General features: G+C 33.1%; 1 protein-coding gene and 1 long non-coding RNA gene across 2 annotated transcripts; both read right to left on the reverse strand.

Moving 5' to 3' along the window:
* Positions 1-16,756: 16,756 nt before the first annotated feature.
* On the reverse strand, positions 16,757-18,261 carry LOC132253539 (uncharacterized). Its single transcript, XR_009465373.1, has 2 exons — positions 18,134-18,261; positions 16,757-17,176 (listed from the first exon to the last, which is right to left on the reverse strand). It is a non-coding gene; the product is annotated as an uncharacterized LOC132253539 (long non-coding RNA).
* A 2,227-nt stretch (positions 18,262-20,488) lies between these two features.
* On the reverse strand, positions 20,489-21,377 carry LOC132253517 (uncharacterized). The gene is made up of 3 exons (XM_059735695.1): positions 21,275-21,377; positions 20,583-21,161; positions 20,489-20,515 (listed from the first exon to the last, which is right to left on the reverse strand). Exons 1-3 carry the CDS (start codon positions 21,326-21,328, stop codon positions 20,489-20,491), a joined length of 660 nt encoding a protein of 219 aa, XP_059591678.1. The 5' UTR covers positions 21,329-21,377.
* Positions 21,378-21,427: the final 50 nt, after the last annotated feature.

The raw sequence follows: 21,427 nt of genomic DNA on the forward strand, positions 1-21,427 counted from the left end.
ACTTTAGGGTAGAACCCATATAGGTCAAAACCTCCTATTGATTTTGGCACAAACTCAATATCTTCTCTAGGTTAAGAGTCCATGTAGTATAGTAGTTTGGTAAATCATGAAAATTAATAGCCTTACTTCATGATTCATCATAGGTCCAATCTAGTGTGCATCACAAACACTAGTGCACTCACCATGGGAAAGTCATCTCGATGGCCAAGACAAGTCATCCTTCCAATTAGGAGGTGATGCACTACAGTCTCTATTGGATTGCCTAAATCCATGGACCGACTATAGACCACTTATCTACTTACAAGGAACTCATGACTTGTATCTTATGTGCAACTCCTAATGCACACAAGTCATGTACAATGTAAGAGGCATGGGTTAAATGTTCAAATCAATGTCGATATACCAAAGGGATAGTAAAGGTATAGTTAAGTCTAACTTTGTTACATCATGTCTTACTTTTAGGGGCTCAATCCCAACAATCATGTGTCTAGAGCAACCACTATCAAGGTACTGCTCACTAGAAGATTTAACTTTAAGAGCATTTACCGCAACTTGACATTTAGACCTATATTTTCTTAACTAAACTTGTTTAGTTCTAGGTGATGACTTGGAGGAATTGGATTAACTTCTAGGTTTTTGATTGGTTTTATTCCCTTTCCCATTATTCAAGATGTTAAGGGAATTAAAGGCATTTATAAGTCTGTTAATTTGACATTCAAACCTTTCAAGAAATCTAGTGTGGCATCTAAATTAAAAATGTCCAGATTTCTTATAGTGTGTGCATAGTGATGTCTTTTTAGGAGATTCTACTTAGTTATGGGTATCATTCTTACCTTTGAAAAACATAATTTCTCCACTAGAGGGAGTTTCATCTTTATTAATGTACCTTAATCCTCTTTTATCACCATGGGTTTTGCATTTATCAAGAATTTCATTAAGCACTTTAGTTCTACGGTGAAAATTGTCATTCATAGATGAAGAAGGCTTATTGCTTTTTATCTCTTGAGTGAGAGCATTATTCTTCTCAAGGAGAGAATGATGTTCAAATTCAAGAAACCTAACTTTCTCAAGCAAATTAGGCTTTTCAACATTAAGCACATCAATCTTTTTTTTTTTATGAGCTTTAAGAATATCATTATTTTTCATATAACTCTTAATTAATCTTTCGTGCTCAACAACAAGATTATCCAAAAATTCAACCCTTTGGTCATCATCACAGGTTCCATAGATGCAACAAAAGCTAAAATGTCATTAGGATCATACCTTGCATTTTCAAAAGTTGTGGAAAGTACTTTCTTCAGAATCTATGTCACTTTATGTTTTTTGCGTAGACTTTTTACTATTTTTAGGGCTAGGACAATCTTAAGCAGTGTCCTAAACCTCCATAATTAAAGCATTCAATTTTCTTACCTTTGGAGAAACCTTTTCCTTTCTCATTGGATGATTGTTCATTAGGTCTTTTTCCTTTTCCAGATTCTTGGTTCTTGTATAACCTTTTATTAAATTTCATGACCCTTTTAATCCTTTTGGCCATATGTGTCAATTCTGTTAGGAACGCTAGATTTCTCCAATCCCTTACCTTGGATCATTAAGTGCATGCAAAACTACCCTAAGCCTCTAGATCTTATGCAACGAAAGAAAAAAATCAGATTTTTACAATTCTAAGATCAAAAGGAAAGCCATTAGAGGACTTTACCTTTGATTTGGATGTTCCTAAATCAATTCCACTTGGAGAAAATGAAGAATAATGAATCTAGAAGTCTCGTACACCCAATATCTTTCGCCCAATGACTCGAACCACAATTTTGACACTTCAAAGTGTGGGCTTTGGAATGGATGATCTCTTGACTCTCACTATCTCTTTATTTCTCTGGAGGTAGAAGACAAAGTCTCTCTAAAAGTTATGGAAACCCTAGCTCTTATGGGGTATTTATAGGGTTCCCTTACTGAGCTTAAGTGACTTGAGTCCACGAAGGATTGGGACACTTAATCTAGCCTAAAATGGGTCATAATTGATTAATTAACCATATAAGGCCGTCTAGTTAATCAATTAGCTAAATCCAGAGAACTTGTTCACTATCCCTTGTGCAACCTTGCTTAATTTCCAAAGCGCCTTTATACACAAGAATGATCTAAGAGTCAATTCATCCCTCATAAACTATGTCATCATGGTATATAAGCTTAGAGCAGGGACTTTTGGGACCCATATGAGACTAGCTCCCATAGAATCTAATTCTGAAGTTGATTCAACATTCCACTAAAGAGAATCAATTGCACTTTAGTATCCTATGTAAATAACAATGAGACGAAGCTCGGGGTCCTTGACCTACAATCCACTACATGCAGACTCCTCATGAACTAATGTTCATAATCTAACAAGGTAGTGTTATCACCTATACAAATTACCTTTCTAATTCTTGAGTTAGAGATCCCACTTATTATGTGATTAATTGACATACTCTAACTCTAAGGAGCATATGTCAAATTTCCACTAAAGGAAAAGTTATGGTCATAGTCTTTTAGATCACGTGTCCTTTGGATCACCCAAAGAGACACATTGTCTCAATCCATGAGATATCATAGTGCCTCTATTGAGAATATCTATTGCCACCAACCTCTATCAACAGAGACCTAATCCATAAGGATATATGACCACTTTAGGGTCTTACCCATAGGTCAAAGCCTCCTGTTAACTTAGCATAAGCTCAATATCCTCTCAAGGTTGAGAGTCCATGCAGTATAGTAGCTTGGTGAATCATGAAAATTGATAGTCTTGTGTTATGATTCACCATAGATCCTATCCAATGTGCATCACATGCCTAGCACACTTACCATGGGAAAACCATCTCGACAACCAAGACAAGTCATCCATCCAATTAGGATATAGTGCACTATAGTTTCAAATGGATAACCCAAATCCATGAACCAACTATGGACAACTCATTACTCTACAAGGAACCCATGACTTAGATTTTCTGTGCAACTTCTAATGCACCCAAGTCATGTACAATGTAAGTGATATGGGGTGTGTATTCTCAAATAACCAATTAATACAAATGAGATATTTATGGGAAACCAAGAAACATAATTAAGTAAATTTATAAATGAATCTCAATCTGTTACATCATGTCATGTTTTCCAGGGCTCAATCCCAACAAATTCCTCACTAGTTATATCATATGGCATTTCAATATCTTTCTCCTCATTATCATAAGCCTTAAAGGCAGAGCCTTTAGGCTTTTGAGAATTAGGTAGGGTCATCTCATATGTTTGAATAAAGCCTACAAGTTCATCAACTCTCATGGAATCAATGTTCTTGCTCTCCTTTATGACAGTTGCTTTAGGTCTAAATCTCTTTGGAAGAAATCTCAATATTTTCCTAATTACCTTTGAATATGGAATAGGCTCTCCAAGGTTAAACGACGAATTTATAATATCACTTAGTTTAGAATAAAAGGAAGAAAAAAAAAATGATTTTCATGCATCCTAATATTCTCAAACTTAATAGCAAGCATTTATAGTTTAGAAATATTTACGAAAAATGTACCTTCATGAGTGACTTGAAGAATATCCCATGCGTCCTTTGCATGCTTGCAATTTTCTATCTTATGAAACTCGTCTAGACAAACACCATTAAAATTACTAAATAAAGCCCTAGCATTGGCTTCACTACCTTCATTATTGGCTCTGTCCATTCATGTTTAGGTTTAAGTTCTCCTATTGATTTTCCTTGAGCATCAAGGATCCATGTTGGTCCCTAACCTTATTCAATTGAATTTCATACCCTTTCACCTTGCATTTTGAGGAAAAACATCACACGTGCTTTCCAATGGGAATGGTTATTCCCATCAAAATAGGGTGTACTATTCAAAGGAGCACCACTCTTAGATTGTTCCATATTGAACTTACAAGATCAATAAAAATTTGATTTTTATCCTATATGATTAATAAAAATTTGATTTTTAAATAATACAAATAATAAAAATTGAATTTTTAATCAATATGATAAAGACTCAATTTTTTTATCCCGCTCTAATACCAATTGATAAATGGGTATTGCTCTTAATACCACTTGAATAATAACCGAAAGTCCAATAGGAACACCCAAAGTGGGGGTGAATGGGTGATTTAAAAAAATTTAAATAAATTGTTTATAATTATGTCTAAACTATGTCTCAAGAGAAATCAAGGATGTCCTGGATATTCAAATAGGATTTCACCTTAAATAAAAATCTAATTTTTATGGTTAATTGGTATCCAAAGATTATTTAGGAATAAAATAATATGATCATTAATATCTGACATATAAGTATTGAGATGTATTAAGGATAATGATAATCACTATAACAACTACCTTAACAAACTCAATCAACAAATGAACCAAAGGATATCCTGAGAGAAGTTTGGGATAACAATAATTGGTTATAGGTATAACCTCTATAACCACTAAGATAACCAACCTAACATTCTCAAAAGTAATCCCAACAAATCAATTAAACTATTCAAATAAAATATTTGCAAGAATAAATACATATATATCTTTTAGGAAAAACCTTACAAGATGTTAGGGATGATTAATTTGACCTATTCTAGGCATTTCAAACATAATATCAAATATAAAAGATATAGATAATAAGGCATAAGATTTTTTACATGGAAAACCCCCACAAACTATGGAGACAAAAAAACCACGAGGTTTAAGACCTACCAATCTAAATCCACTATTTGAAATCAAGTTATACAGATTTATTTGACCTTTTTACTCCAAAGACTTACTCTCTAGCACCTGCAACTTGATCCATGTGTACAACATAGCAACTCTCTATTACTTCCTAGTAGATCCTTATACCACTCAGAAGGCATTAAAGTTTTCAACCCACGATTCAAAGATTCAAAGTCCTTGAATGAGAGAGCGGGAATGGTGTGGCAATAAGATTTTCTCACAAGGAATTGCTCTAAAGAATAATAGGTCTCTCAACAATCTCCAAGATCTCTATCATCTTTCTAATCTCCAATCTTTAACCCTTAAAGGGTTACAAAGAAGGTATTTATAAGCAAAAGCCATGAGGATTTCAGTATCTTAAGTTTTCAAATTAGAGTTTAAGTGAAATTCATTCAAAATACGTTTCTAAACTCAGTAGGACTGTCATGACCACTTGAGCACTTCGTTTGAGTGGTTCATACCGCTTGAGCGGGCTAACCGCTTGATTACTACTCAAAAAGAGCACATCTTAAATAATAATTCTTATGAATTTCATATCTTTTGAGTAGTAATTATGCCGAAGATGCCCAATTAATACATTGTTACCCTTGCAAGAAATCCTAATGATTTTTATGAAGTTTTGGAGCTAATTCAAGGTGATATTGATGTATTAAGTGACAAAAGAAAGAAATGAAATTGAAGAGGGCAAATAATCTTTTGAGGAAGAAGCAATATAATTAGATTGGGATTTGGAGTCAATTGGATGTAGTTAAAGTGGAGTAAAAAAAGAAAAAGAAAATGAAGAAAGTACCAAAGAGAAGCTCAAAAACCATATGGTGTAACTTCGCATGACTCTACAAAATAGACCAAAAGAAGGATTTGTGTTGCAGGCTAAGGAGGATTTGCAAGCTAATTGCGCATGAACATGCAAAAATTGCACACATTCATGCAAAATGGTCCAGAAAGTTGTTGTTGTTATTGTTACTCCACTAATTTCGCATGACCATGCAAAATTGTTGAGTTAGTATGAAATGATTATTTTTACTGTTAAACTTCAGATTGTTGAATGGAGAAAGTTCTGGAAGACCTTTTAGATGATGTCAAGTGTCCACTTGACCTTAGCTTATAAATAGGAATTTGAATTTCTCACTAAGGAGTTTTAGAACACTTTTGATTGTAGAATTTTTTATATTCTCTCTTAATAGAATTATCTATTTTCTTTCACTTTTCCTCATTTTCTTGCTAGCCAAACATGCCTTATGAGACCAAATCTCCAAGCATGAGTAGCTAAATCTCATTTTCCTTGAAGAAAAGAGGATCTAGAGGCAAGATCTATGGTGAATTAGAGAAATGAGCTTTAATTACAAAGGTAATTTGATTCAATTGATTGATTACTTGAATTTGGGAATTTCTCTCTTCAAATTATCTTGAATGACCATTACATTGCAAACTAGATAGATTCATTAAATTCTTAAAGCTAGATTTAATGAGATCGAATAGTTGTATTGTTTGATTCATTGGAAGATGATTTAAGATGAGTTGAATATATAATTTAAATTGATCTTTTAGATTAAATAACCTAATTTGAAGAGAAATTAGGTCTAGACTTAAAGCTAAATCTAAAATCGGTTTATATGAGAATTTTAGGTTTTCAATCTAACTTGATGAAAAATACATCTCAACATCTATTCACCGTGGAAATTGTTTTCTAGAAAATCTTAACTCCGAAAATTCCTTTTCTTTATTAATTTTCTCATATTTTGCATTATATCATTCTTCTCAATTAGAAATCATTGTTATTTTGATTTTACACAATGAATTGTCAAATCAATTTCAATTGATCACAATCATTTATTTCCTTCCCATTAAATCCTTAATTACTTAGAATAATCCATCCCAATGGATGATACCTAAGATCGTTATACTACTGTAACTTTTGCTAAAAAAAACCTTTTTGATTGGGCAAGAGTTACCTTAGCATAGTTGAATTAGGTTATAAATTTTGTTTTGATCAAATAAACAACAAAAAATCAATCGATCAACGCTTGAGCGGGATTAACCGCTTGAGTGGTTCATGGTTCTTGAAAAATCATTTTAAAAACATTTTAAGTCCAAAAATGGCATCGAACCTTTTTATACCTAAAATAAGCCTTATATGCCTCAAGTCAAACCTTTTTAAATGTACATGTGGCTTCTTGGTTGGACGAACAATAACCCTTGATCTTTAATGGAGAGCAACTCATTATCTAAAAAGACTTCCATGGCCAAACATTAATTGGAATAAAATTGTCAATAAATAAACAAGACTCAATTTCCTAACATATACTATCACCCTCTACAAGATTACCTTTGTCGTCCTCGAGTCTAAGATCTTTCTATTATGTGATAAACGAGCATACTCTATCTTTCTAAGAGCATAAGTCAAATTCCACTTAAGGAATTATTATGATCACATATTTCATGAGCACATGTCCTTAGAATCACCCAATAGGACATGTTGTCTCAAACTAATGAGATATCTTGGTGCCTATTTTAAGAATATTTGTCACCATTTTCCTTAATCAATAGTGACCCAATCTATATGGAATATATAACTAACTTAAGGTCTTACTCATAGGTTAAAGCCCTTGATAACCTTAACACTAACTCAATATTCTTCCAAGGTTGGGACTTCATGTAATATAGTAGCTTGGTGAAGTCATGAACTACCCAATAGTCAATGTCATGACTCACCATATGTCTTATCTAATGCGCAACCATACATACTAGTGCACTGTTAGGAAAAAAACCCTTGAAAACATTATGACATGATGTAACAAAAGATAGTTTCCTTAATAAATATGTTTATTTATGATTATGGTTTCTTTCTTCTGTCCTTATTTGCATTAATTAAGTAGATGAACACTCACACCCTTATCACTTACATTGTATATAACATAGATACATTAGGAGTTACATCGAAGATCCAAGTCATAGGGATGATAAGTAGTTTATAATCAATTCATAAATTTAGGCAATCCATTAGATACTATAGTGCACTAACTCCTAATTGGAGGAATGACTTGTCTTGATTATTGAGATGGTTTTCTCATGGTGAGTGAATTAGTGTGTATTGTTACACATTAGACCCAACCTATGGAGAATCATGACATTAGCTATTGGGTAGTCATGATTCACTAAGCTAGTATACACTTAGACTCTTAATATTGAGAGGATATTGAACATATGTTAAAATCATTAGAAGGTTTTGACATATGAGTGAGTCGCTAAAGTGATCATATATTCCCTATGAATTGGGTCACTGTTGATGAAAGCTAGTAGCAACAAGAATTCTCAATAGAGGCATCATAATATCTCATGGGTTTGAGATAATGTATCCCTTTAGATCATCATGAGGACATATGATTAGGAAAACTATGGTCATAGTATTAGCTCTTTAATTGAAATTTGACATATGCTAGTTGTGAGCAAGAGTATGGTAGTTGTAAAAGAATTCGTAACTCAATGATTGGAAATGTAATTTTTAGAGATTGATAAAATATACCTCGTTAGATTATAGACATCCATTCATAGGGTGTTTGCAAGCAATGGATAGTAGGTCTCGAATCTGAGTTTTGCCTCATTGTAATATATATATAGGATACTGAAGTGCAATTGACTCTTTTGTATTGAGATGTTAAGTCAATTTCAAAATTGGATTTTAAAGGAGTTGATATTTTCTTGTGGTCCCAATGATCCTCATTTGAGCTCTAGATTCATGGTGGTGCCATTTTAAAGGTATTTTTAGGTTTCAAATTTATGTGTTCATAAGGGCATTTTGGTAAAAACGTAAGGTTGCAGTTGGATCATATATATATTCTTTTTGGATTAAGTTAATTAATTAATTAGAACTCGAGAGATCTAGATTAAGTGACCTAAGCCCAAGTTGGACTCAAGTAACTTAAGCCTATGAGGAAGCCTATATAGATCCCTTAAGGGTTTAGGGCTTATTTTCAAACAATTATCTTTCAGACTCTAAAGATAAACCTTAGTCTCCCTCTCTAAAGAGAAGACCATGCTTCTCTTATGCATGGATCTGTGATATAGAGTGATTGAGTAGAGATTGCTTGGTTGGTGAGGCCTACGATTTATTTTACACAACTTATGCAGATAGGACTTGATTTGGGAGCATTCAAATCATAGGTATGATATCTAAACTCTGTAGTTCTATGTTTTTAATGGTTTTTATTACCATGTTTTTTTTTTGTTGCACTATATTTAATGAGCCTTAGGATTAGTAGCATGCACCATAATAGATATAGGGTTAGGGGTGGAGAGATCTAGAATTTTCCAACATGTACTCACCATGGAAAACCTATCTTGATGACCAGGATAAGTCATTCGTCTAATTAGGATACTACTAGTGTACTACAACCTCAAATGGATTGTCCAAGTCCATGAACCAATTGTAAATGAGTCATCAACTTGTAAGAAACCCATGAATTGAATCTTCCATGTAATCATGCACTCAAGTCATATACAATGCAAGTGATGTTAACCCAAATGCTCAATATATATAATTCATATATAGGATAGAAAAAGGAGAATAGGAAATCATAATATAAGTACCAATGAAATCTATTAATTATTACATCATCTCATGTTTTCAAGGCTCTGTCCCAACAATCTCTCACTAGCTCTAAAAACATATTAGGCGTAATAGAAAGAATCTATTCCATAACCATATCACCTCCATAAACTATCTCGCAAAACATGTAGTACTTCCCTCTTTGTGTTTTCCCTTCTAGTGGTTTCTTAGTTATTTTTATATGCCATTACCCTATTGTTGTCACCAAATAGGGTTACATGGGCAATACAACCAATGAAACTACCCTAAGTCCCATAAAAAACCTCTTAAGCCAAACAACCTCATTTGTTGCTTTAGAAATAATAATAAATATCACCTAGAGTACACACATGCCTAAAGGTAGGCCTACAAGAGTCCTTATTAGATTAAAAGTCCAAATTTATTTACCCCATGGGTACCAATTCATTGCAATGACACATGCAAGAATTAAAATATTGAAAATTATGAAAATATCAATAGTTGGATTTTACATAAATATTGAATAGAAATTGGAGCAAAAAAGTATCGATAAAATAAAAATTCATCAAAATTCATAAAAAAAAAATTTTAAATTAAAGAAATGATGAAATAAGTAGTAGCACGCATATTTGAAGATAATAATACATTTATCATAAAATTTATGATGTTTAATAATAATTTTTCAAACTTGAAAAGACACTTAAAGACTAACATAATGATGTATTTAGTTTATATACATACATATATATATATATATATATATATATATATATATATATATATATATATATATATATATATAGAGAGAGAGAGAGAGAGAGAGAGAGAGAGAGAGAGAGAGAGAGAGAGAGAGGGATATAAAAATAATAACTCAGAAACACATTTTGTTTTAAATTAAGAAGTTTGGAAGATATAAATATAGCAAGAAACATATATATTAGTTTTTTATATTATATAGATAGTGGTCCCATGAAAAATAAAAATAATAAAAATAAGTAATAGATTTAAAAAAAAAAAAATCTAATGAATATTTTTCTATTTCCACAAGTGGTGCTTAGAGAGATAATGAATATTTTTCTATTTCCACAAGTGGTGCTTAGAGAGAAGATAAGATTTGATGATGATGGAGTGAAGAAACATGGGAGATTATGAAAGGTATAAAAGTAGAGGAAGCAACTAATTAAACATCTTTTCCTCTCATATTATTGTATTTACTACTTAAATTATAATGGAACTAATATCATCTTTAATTTTTTAAAAAAACTTTCTTTTCTGAGACTGATTTCTTTTACCTATTGGTCATCATCTCAACCTCTATTTGGTTAGTTATATATTTGTTATCAAATCTTTTACTTCTTGTATATAATTGAAAATTACTAAGCTTAAGTATGGTTTTTTTTTAATTCTACATATAATTTAAAACTAAATATTATTTAATAGCATTAAGTATTAAGATGTTTGCCTTTTTAAATATTTTATTTCTATTAAGTGTTGAAAATTAAAGAAAAACCAATATGTTATTTTTAGTAATAAGGAAAAATAAAATATTTTAACTTTTTTTATTCAATCAAAAAATTTAAGAAATAAGTGATAAGTTAATAAAAAGTAGAAAGAAAAATCTAAAATTTGATAGTAAATTGTTTTAAACAAAAAATTTTAAAAACTAACAACACCTTAGTTTTTTTCTTTTAAATTTTTAATTTTTTGTATTTTGGATAAAATGTTACCAAGGAAGAACATATTTTCTTAATAGAGGATTTCTTACTTGAATTAGTAACCCCGTTAACTCAATACAACATATATGGAAATTATTTTGATTATAGATCTTAATATTATTCATACAAATAAACCAAAATGCATGATACTAGTCTTGAAGTTATTAGTCCTTTCAGAATTATGAGCTTTTAAATTGAGTAGAGGCTAGATCCAACTTTATTTTAAAATGCCTCTAAGTATTACATTAGGAAAAAAATAATATTCTTTAGCCATTTAAAATAGTTTATAAGAAAAAAAACGATGAAAGTGACAACACTGACATTATGTATGTTGTATTATAGTATATTATAGCGAGTTATTTTTTCTACTTTATAAAAATATCATTGATGCCTCCATTAAAATGGAATTTGAGGAAGGAAAATTTTAGGATATTGATTTCAAATCTACAATTTCAGACTGTGAAAATGTATAATGAAGTTTACTTGTACATAATATATGTTATACTCTTTAACACCCTTTCTCATATACGACTTTAAACTTATATATTGAGAGTAAATATGGATAAAGAACAACAAATTAAGGTACACTACAAATTGGAGGGAAAATTTGGGGTGAGGAAAAACTAATGAGAAAAATAAATATCTAAATTATCGATTCAAATGCATGATCTCTTATTAAATCAAACTTCGATATCTTATCAACAATCAATTTTCGTAAAAGTTTAAGACGTAAATCATGGTGTTTAACAAAAATAAGGCGGGGGAGGAGGATAAATGACACACATGACACATTGCACTTCATTCAAAGTTTTGGGGACTTACTCCTCCAATTTAATATTGGGAAACTTTTGTTTTAGGACCCTTATTTATAAAAATATGATATTCAAACCCCAAGTTTTTCAAATATAGAAAATAATCATTAATGGGCAAAATAATATGAGATTTGTGCACTTTGTGCTGAGTCAATTTTATCTTCCAAAAATGCCCTTAATGTCTTATGCATCAGTAGCCAAATAGCCTCCATGTCATACTTTAAAAAAAAAAAACAATTGTGAAAATTGATAATTTCTTAAAAAACCACCCGACCCGACATTTGGAACTGGAAAAAAAAAACCAATTCTCTGTTTGAATTGGAAAAAATTCCCAAATTTGATAGTTCTTCATCCCTAATTTGCCTCTCCCAAATCAGAACATTTGATTGTCCCATTCTCTCTCTCTCTCTCTCTCATTATCTCATTTTAGCCAAAAAAAACCTTCAGTCAAAACTAGAATGGATATCTAAGTTTCTTCTGAAAAACTCTCGTAGCCCTAAATCTGCATTTTAGTTTGTCAGCAACCAAATTTGATATTTTCCCTAAGCCGGAATCTCAAAAACTTGACATTTCAGAAGATCATTTGAAATCTAAATCAGCCAAAACCTTCATGTCCAACAAACCCAACTGATACCGAGATTGAAATTTCCCTTTCTTTCGTCCTCTCAAAGTTTGGGAACATTTATCTCATTCGTTTTCATGTCTGCAGTGAGCTGGAGAGGAGAGCGTGTTTAAATTAGAAAATTTTCACATATTTTAGTGAAAAAACCGTGAATGGAAAACCATGTTTAAATTTGCAAAATGTGGTACATTTCTGAGAAGAAACCTTCAATCGAAAACCTGAATCTACATTTTTCTTTGTTGTGCAGTTTTTGAAGAAGCAAATGAAGCACTTCATGGTAACAACATCCAGTTAAAAAAAGGGTTTGAGGAAGCAACAGTGTGATTCAAATTCTGGTTCAATTGAGTAAACCCGAATGAAAACGGCAAGTGTGAAATATTGCCTTCGTGAAGAAGAAATCTCCTCTTCGTCTGATTGGGTTGCATATTGGCCTAAACCCCACCAAAATATTAAGGTAATTAATTTGTATTTAGAGTTGGCATCATGTTTTGCAATTTTTGTGAGTTTGTTCACCTTAGATGTGAGCACTGCTTGACTGAGCCTTAGGTATTATCTTAGTAACCCTTAGGTACTATCGTAATAAACTTTAGGTACTACCTTAATGTCCCTTAGGTACTACCTTAATACCCCTTAGGTACTACCTTAATGTCCCTTAGGTACTACCTTAATGTCTCTTAGGTACTGCCTTAATGTCCCTTAGGTACTAACTGACTGTACCACATTGTCTCCACATTTCGGAACCTTAACAATGCACCCGATCACAACTTGGGTACTAGCTTCATAAACACTTTATGGTTAGTTTGTGAATTCTAGGTACTACTATGGTCAATCATAGGATGTATTTTTGTCATTCAATTTCATCATAGTTTGATACATAACCAAGCCATTTGGTTGAAAATGATAGTTTCTTTAATTGAGCATGACATTGTTATGTTGTAATAGGTTATGCATCCCGTTCACCTTAGTTCATACCTTATTGCACCTGATTAACTACCTTAATGTCGCTAAGGCACCACCTTAAAGTGGCAAAGGTACTAGTTTAATGTGCCTAGGGTACTCCTTTAATGTGCCTAAGGTACTACCTTAAGGTAGCTTAAGTACTACCTTAGTGAACCTTAGGAGTACTTCTTGACTGCAACTTATGGACTACCCTATTGAACCTTAAGAGTACTACCTTACTGCAACTTAGGGACTACCATTGTCAACCTTAGTTATTAACTTAATGAAGCTTAGGTCGTGAGTTCTTGAACCTTGGGTTGTTCATCAATCCTAGTTAGCACTTCCCTCAACCATAGGACCTAAGCTTCACATTCAATTTCATCCTAATTTGACGCTGAATGGATATATGCCCAACATCTTCCCTCAGTACACAATGTCTTGAATTGTCATTGGCATTAGTTAAAAATAATTTATTTTTGAGAATGTTCTCCTTAGGTACTACCCTAATGCACTTTACTTACTATTGTCATCCACTTTAGGTTCAACTTTAATGCATCATAGGTGGTATCTCACTACTTTTTATGTTGTAAGGTCCAATTGGTTATTGTCCTTATTGCACGTTGGAGAAATGTTGCACTTTCGAACTCAAGACACATTTCTTTGATTCCATTACAGATTTGATAATGGCATTACTTTGTCTTAATTGGTTAGTCACTTCGTACATGATTTTCAAGTAATAGTGTGAAGGTACTATCTTAATGTACCCTAGGTACTATCTCAACATATCATATGTACTACCTAAATGTCCCTTAGGTACTACCTTACTATAACACTCTCTCCACAATTCAGTACTTGAATTGTGCAAGCAAGCACAAATTTCCTACTAGCTTTGTTTCCCAATCAGTAGTTAATTTATGAATACAACGTACTACCATGGTCAACCATAGTATGTATGCTTTGATATTCAATTTCCAACTAGTTTAAAAAAAAAAAACCCAAGAAATTAAACTGAATAGACAATTTCCTTAATTAAGAATGACATTGTTATGTTGCAATAGGTTAACCATTTTTTTCACCTCTGGTAATACCTTATGGCATCTAAGTTACAACCTTGATGTGGCTAAGGTACTACCTGAAAATGCCTACGGTACTACCTTAATGTGCTTAAGGTACTACCTTAATGTGTCTAAGGTACTACCTTAGTTAACCTTAGAACTACTATCTTACTGCATCTTAGGGACTACCCTAGTTAACTTTACGACTACTACCTGACTGCAACTTAGGGAGTACCCTAATGAATATTAATTGTACTACCTTACTGCAGCTTAGGGACTACCATTGTGAACCTTAGTTATTAACTTAATGGAGCTTAGGTAGTGAGTTCATGAACCTTGGGTTGTTTATCATTCTTAGGTAGCACATTCCTTAACCATATGTCCTATGCTTGACATTCAATTCCATCATAATTTGACAATGGCATTACTTTCTATTGCACTTTCGAACTGAAGACACATTTCTTTCATTCCATTACAGATTCAATAATGGCATTACTTTCTGTTATTTGGTTAGTCACTTCGTACGTTATATACTCATAATAGTTTGAAGGTACTATCTTAATGTACTATAGGTACTATCTCAATATATCATAGGTACTACTTAAATGTCCCTTAGGTACTACGTTACTATAACACTTTCTCTCCATAGTTCAATACTTAAATCGTGCAACTGACCACAACTTTCCTACTAGCTTTGTTTCCCAAGGTGTAGTTAATTTGTGATTCCAACGTTCAACCATGGTAAACCTTAGTATGTATGCTTCGACATTCAATTTCCACCTAGTTTATAAAAAACAAAGCAATTACACTGAATAGACAATTTCTTTCATTGAGAATGGCATTGTTGTGTTGTAATAGGTTAGCCATCTTTTCCACCCCTAGTAATACCTTATGGCATCCGAGTTACAACCTTATTGTGGCTAAGGTACTACCTTAATGTGTCTAAAGTACTACCTTATTTAACCTTACGAGTACTATCTTTCTACATCTTAGGGACTACCCTAGTTAACCTTACGACTATTACCTTACATTTGTTGTTTATCAATCCTAGGTAGCACATTCCTCATCCATAAGACCAACACTTGACATTCAATTTCATCATAATTTCACACTGACAAAGATATATGTCCAAGCATTATGGACTAACCAATTTTGATGCCTAGTTGTCCCTGTATACAGATTTTCATCCACATCTCTGTATTACTATAAAGATATGTATAAAATGATTTGGTACTATAATGATGACATAATTTTGTACGATAACACATATATGTGGTATACACCAGTGTGAACATTTTTTCCATATATGAACATTTTGGTTTGAACTCCACATTTGTTGGCTTTCCTTGCTTCATTTTTTGTCCCCTTGTTGTCTTTGCAACTTTCCTTAACCAATGTTAATTGTTTTTTTTATCAGGTATGCAGCTGCCAAGTAATTTGTAGATCATCATTACAAGCCAAAATGCAAATTCATCTTTTCCGTGAACCTTCACAGTGGCTTCCAATTATTGTTGCCGCTCTAACATCTACTCCTGATATGTGGCCCACTGTTAAAGCTCAAAAAGTGGATACTCTAAACGAGTTTTTCATATTATAGTGTTATAATTAAAAGTTTTTCGTTTATCATACTATTGTCGTTTTCGTAATTACAATTATATGTCCTTTGTTGTGATTTATTACTATTAACAGTATTTTCATATTTATACAACATATTTTATACAACATTATTAGAATCATTTTCCTGATTCTCATATAAGTGTTATTCACATCAACACTGCCTAATGAATATGTGTTAAAAAAAAATACCCTTTCATTATAATAAGTGCGAAGTGGGTTGTAATTGTAATTTTAATACTAAGCGATAACCATTTGTTACTTCGATCGTGTCTGAACATCGTCCATCCTCAATAACCTGTTTGTGCTTTATGTATATTTTGCATAGGTAAAAATTCATGCATAGGAATATTTCCAATGTAGCAATTGAACAACTATATAAAGCTTTTTATCACCATTAACAACTACATGTCATGTCCTACTATTAAATGCATGTCCATCATAATTGCATTACACATTTCGTGGGGTTCAGATTACAAACTACTGGAAAATTTTCAACAGCACTTTCAATTGCTACCATGGAAACATGCATCCAATTGTCCTTATTATTCTCCTATGACCTACATGTACTTCTATTAGGCTGAAGAGAAGGAAAAAAAATTATCATCAAACACACTGTTATCTCATAGATTAAATTATGCTTCTATGTTCTACATAACATAGTCATCTCATTCCAATATAAATGAAAGTACCTGGGCACAAAGCAGCGATATCCTACTCAAGTTAATTAACAATTCAATTTCAGTCAATCTAATGAAACAAAAGTTTCTGATTAGCCACATTGTTAGCATCTATGGACTGTAATTCTTCAAACAAATGGCTTATGTAGCGGCCCACATACCATTCATCAAATACAGACACAATGAAGTTGAAACATATCTATTTACTACATATGGCATACAAATGGTCAGAAGCCAAAATTAATACTTTCCAATTGTATATTAACCGAATTTGTCCTGACATTTTTCTCATCGTCATTTCAATGTAATTTAATATCATGTCCTCTCGTCAAACACTGCCTGATGTTCCTCATTTTTTCAGCACTTTGAGGTTGTGTTTCTCCAATTTCTGCATTCATTTATCCATCTCCATCATTTTCTACCCCATCTCCCGAATTTTCTTCGTTCTCTACCTGGAAAAAGTCACAGAAACCATCCCATAATCAACCAATGGACCACCAACCAAAACTACAATAATTTTTAAGTGGATACCAAATAAAAGCAAACAAAACTATAGGCGACAAAGCAAAAGTAGTTACAAGCATTGGCTTAAAATCCACATCTCTCATATGAAAGCAAAGTACGATTTCCTGTTAAATTAATTTATTTGTGTCTAAAATTGAATGTATTTGAAACATTTATTTATGAATCAAACATAAATGGCCAAGCTTATAAAAGCATGTTCCAAATGCAACTCAATGTGGCATACAAATTTCTTTGTCTTCTCAAGTGTAATCCATTGTAACATAATATTTTTCATATCATTTTTCAGAGTTCAATTCATAATAAATGAAAATTTAAGTTCAAAAGCGAGCTCAACAAAACTGAACTAAGAACCAAAAAACTCATAATTTTAACTACACAGGTCAACTTCGGAATTTATCACATAATACTATCTTATATGCAAAAAGGCCTGGAAATAGTGTCAAACTCTAGCTTATTTACTAAATATTATAAGTGTTTCATTTTCAATGCAAATAAAGGAACAACTATTTCAGAGGGAACTTCATACTTTAAAGAACTAAGTTGAGAGTTGTGCAATTGGTAGGTCCTCCAATGAAGGAACAATAGGGTAATAATTTGACATATTTACTAGCTAACAAAAAAATCACAAGACACATCAGTTTTTGAAAAAAAATACCGTTGTCATTCAGTACCTTCCATTTTCTCCAATTTGTTAATATGCAAATTATTGTCCATTCTTGTCCAAAAACAAAACTTACCTTTATTAACTTTGTAACTTAAAGTCATGAATAAATAACTTGACATGGCTGAAATTCATCAAAATGATCAGAAGAGGAAATTAAAGGGATAACACAACTAACTTCACTACTTACAAATGCAAAACTAGGTGTCATTCTACGAAATACCTTATTTTGACATTTTCCGGTCCGATAACCTCTCACAATCCACATGCCTGTATAATATTTCCCCTAACATTGTTGGCTTCATTAAGGAGCAATGTCACAACCATTTGCAACCTGTAAACATGCATTTTCTCCTACAAATAACATTAAAAATTATTTGCAAGTGTATACAAAATTGGAAGATATGATTAAAACATGTTGTAACGCAACACTAACCTCCGCAACTGCTTGTGTTAAGGTAGCCCCATTCCAATATTTCATGTACTTGAGTGCAAAAATACCACAGTCATACCTAGAAGACCATAACGTTTGGATTATCATACACATACATCAATCGTCTAACGCATTTTAACTACAACTTTATTGCAACCAAAGCTGTCATTCACAACAAAATTTACCCATTTTTTTGTTGCACTAGATCTGGCTGTACATGGACCAATTTTGAAACCTCCACATTCACATGAATTCCATGTGCATGCAATGCTCTCTCCAAAGCCATTGACAATTGCCTAGTGGAAGCACTAATGTAGTTCCCTCTTCGTAGTGGTAGACTAGAAAGGATCTCGATACGGCCAGCCAGAATGTTCAGCACATGAAGGTGCCAATGGTTATTCTCGCATACGGGAATGAACAACTACATTATCAACAATTGAATTGTTAGGGTCTATGTTGATAGATATAAGCCATATTGTTAGGTAGCTATGAAAGGAGTATGTTAATGTATCATTTCACGGTACGCTACATCGTGTCCCACTATGTCAGCTTGAAGAAACATGCGTGATCTGTCAAGTATTTCTTCTTTTCTGGCTTTCGGTAAAAGACTAGCAAGAACAACCTGTTCAAGTTGGGGATTAGTCAATAATAACATAAACGAATACAATTTACTTTTCCTTAATGTAATAAATAAGTCTCGAAAAGTGTGTACCGAAAATGAAGGATCGAAGTAGTGGCAGCGTCGTGGATGTGGTTGGTTAGCATTCAACATGCGAGACATAACACCAATAATCTGGAAAAAAAAAAATTCGATACTCAATTATTAGCCAAGTTTAAAGCATCTATTATTGGAAAAAAAATAATGTGAATTAGGTATTCAGGAAATTGGAGGATTAGTAGCTTACAATGTTGTTCACCCATCGACCTCCATTGAGAGAAGCGAGCTCGACCCTCGTAATAAACAGTCCGTGCATATCACATACAACCTCGCTGAAATGTCATAAAAGATTATGTTAAACCATGCAATAGAGGCATATTTATGCACATTAAATATGGTTGCAAATGAAATTCAAAAACTACCTTGGATCAGCATCTTCGTCTAAAGCAAAATCAGCTACCAACCTATCTTTATGTGATATTTTCGGGAACAGTTTAAGGCATTGTGCAACAAATGGAGATTTACAAATGGCAAGCCTTTTCACAATCCGCCTACCAGTCCGTTTATATTTGTGACTTGAGGTTGGTATGTCTAAATGGCTGTGAGTAGCTATTGTGCCAACATTTTGGACATCTTCTACACTTTCCAAGTGTGGGTAAGGATAGGATTGGTCATGAGATTCTTAGTGTAGTGATGAAGGTCCATGGTCAAATGCAGATTCATGTCTTTCAATTGGAGAATGCGGTGCTAATGGTAGGTTGGGTTGTTCAACAAATTCTTCAGCTGAAAGCTGAATGTCGCCTGTCATAGGAGCTGGTTCATCTTAGACTTGGGCTGAAGGCTGGGTTGGAGTAGTTGAACATCGGTATTGCGACCCAAACTGACGGGAAATCAATTCAGCAACATCGTCAGCTAATGAAGAGGCTAATCTCAACAATTTTTCTGAGTTTTCTACCATACATGCTTGAATTACCTAAGATGAGGAGGAAAAATTTTGAAACAAAAAATCAATGACTGAAATGAGGTGAAAAAAATTGCATTACTGTAATACAACTATGCATATGTGAGCTTGGCTATCAATGAAGACATTTACAACGTCAGTAGCATCATCAGAAGTCGAGGACTGCCCACCTGCTGCCTGTGCATGGGAGTGGGCAGCAGATTCTGGTAGTTGTTGAGTCTGGAAAGGGTCGTTAAACAAAAATTAGAATATATTTTTTTAAATATGGAGATAACTTGGATAAGAAATTTTTTATAACGAAAGAAGTGTACAGTTGGACCTTACATGGACATGACCATAACCACCAAATGTGGCAATTTCAGCTGATAACCGTCTTTTGATTAGGTCATCACTCCATGCAGCAAGTAATGCCATAGTGACATCAATCGTGACGGATGGCAAATAAAATTTTGTCATGTAGAAGAGCTGTGAAATGACAGGAAAATGTAATAGTTGAAACACATTCAACAACATCTTTGAATACGGTTTAAAATAAATTGTAATTTAAATGAAACTACATTAAAAGGAGAGAATGTAGTAGACAAAATTAAAACAATAGATTCATTAAGTCTTAACTGTACCTGGAGAAAAATAAAGCAACCGCGTATGTAAGTTGGCTGGTTTTTCTGGTATTCTCTGATTCCATCCTCTATGTAATGTAGGACAAATTTTGACCAATTCTCTTGGACACCAACGTCATCATCCCATATGGTGTCCCATAGGTCACGTATTCCTTCAAGCTTGGAGTTAGGTGCAAGTAGGGTGGCACATGCAAAAATCAAGAAAGTCTTCCTGAAGTCATCACCAATGGCCAAGTTCTCTAGATTTTGCTCCAATAGACTTATGGTGTAGGTGCGATTAGAGGTGTCTCTCCTAGTATGCACCACAATCTCCTCACCATTACATGGGATGCCCATAATATTGCCGACATCTTGTGCTATTACCGGGACAACAACGCCAGTAGCCATATTCAGTTGATGGTAGGCAGTGTCATAATTAGAAATTATCCAAGAACACAACTCGTAGCGTAGTTCTCGACAAGCCAAGTGTAGAAGTCCTCCAAATCCCATTTCGGTAATAGCGTCTCGTTTATCATCAGGAAGCCTCGCGATGACTGAAATGAATTTTTTGCCAGAACACCATGATTTTGGCAGTTTCACCTGCAGTCAGTGGGCAATTTCTATTAGTATCAAAACATATCAATATAGGGGGAAATAAATAAAAAAATTAAAAAAATTTCAATTCAGTTTACAAACTGTATTTTGTTGGCAACCTGGCTGCATGTAGCTGGGAGGTGTTCTTTTCTTTTCCGCCGAACAGTGGTCATCTATATATTAGTGAGGAATGTGTTCAAGGTATTCAATGTTAGTCGCGGACTGTGCAAAGTACAGAAAGTGAATAGAATGATCAGCAACGGTAGGACCAA

Source organism: Vitis vinifera, chromosome 3 (genome assembly GCF_030704535.1).
Source record: "Vitis vinifera cultivar Pinot Noir 40024 chromosome 3, ASM3070453v1".
NCBI classification, from domain to species: domain Eukaryota; kingdom Viridiplantae; phylum Streptophyta; class Magnoliopsida; order Vitales; family Vitaceae; genus Vitis; species Vitis vinifera.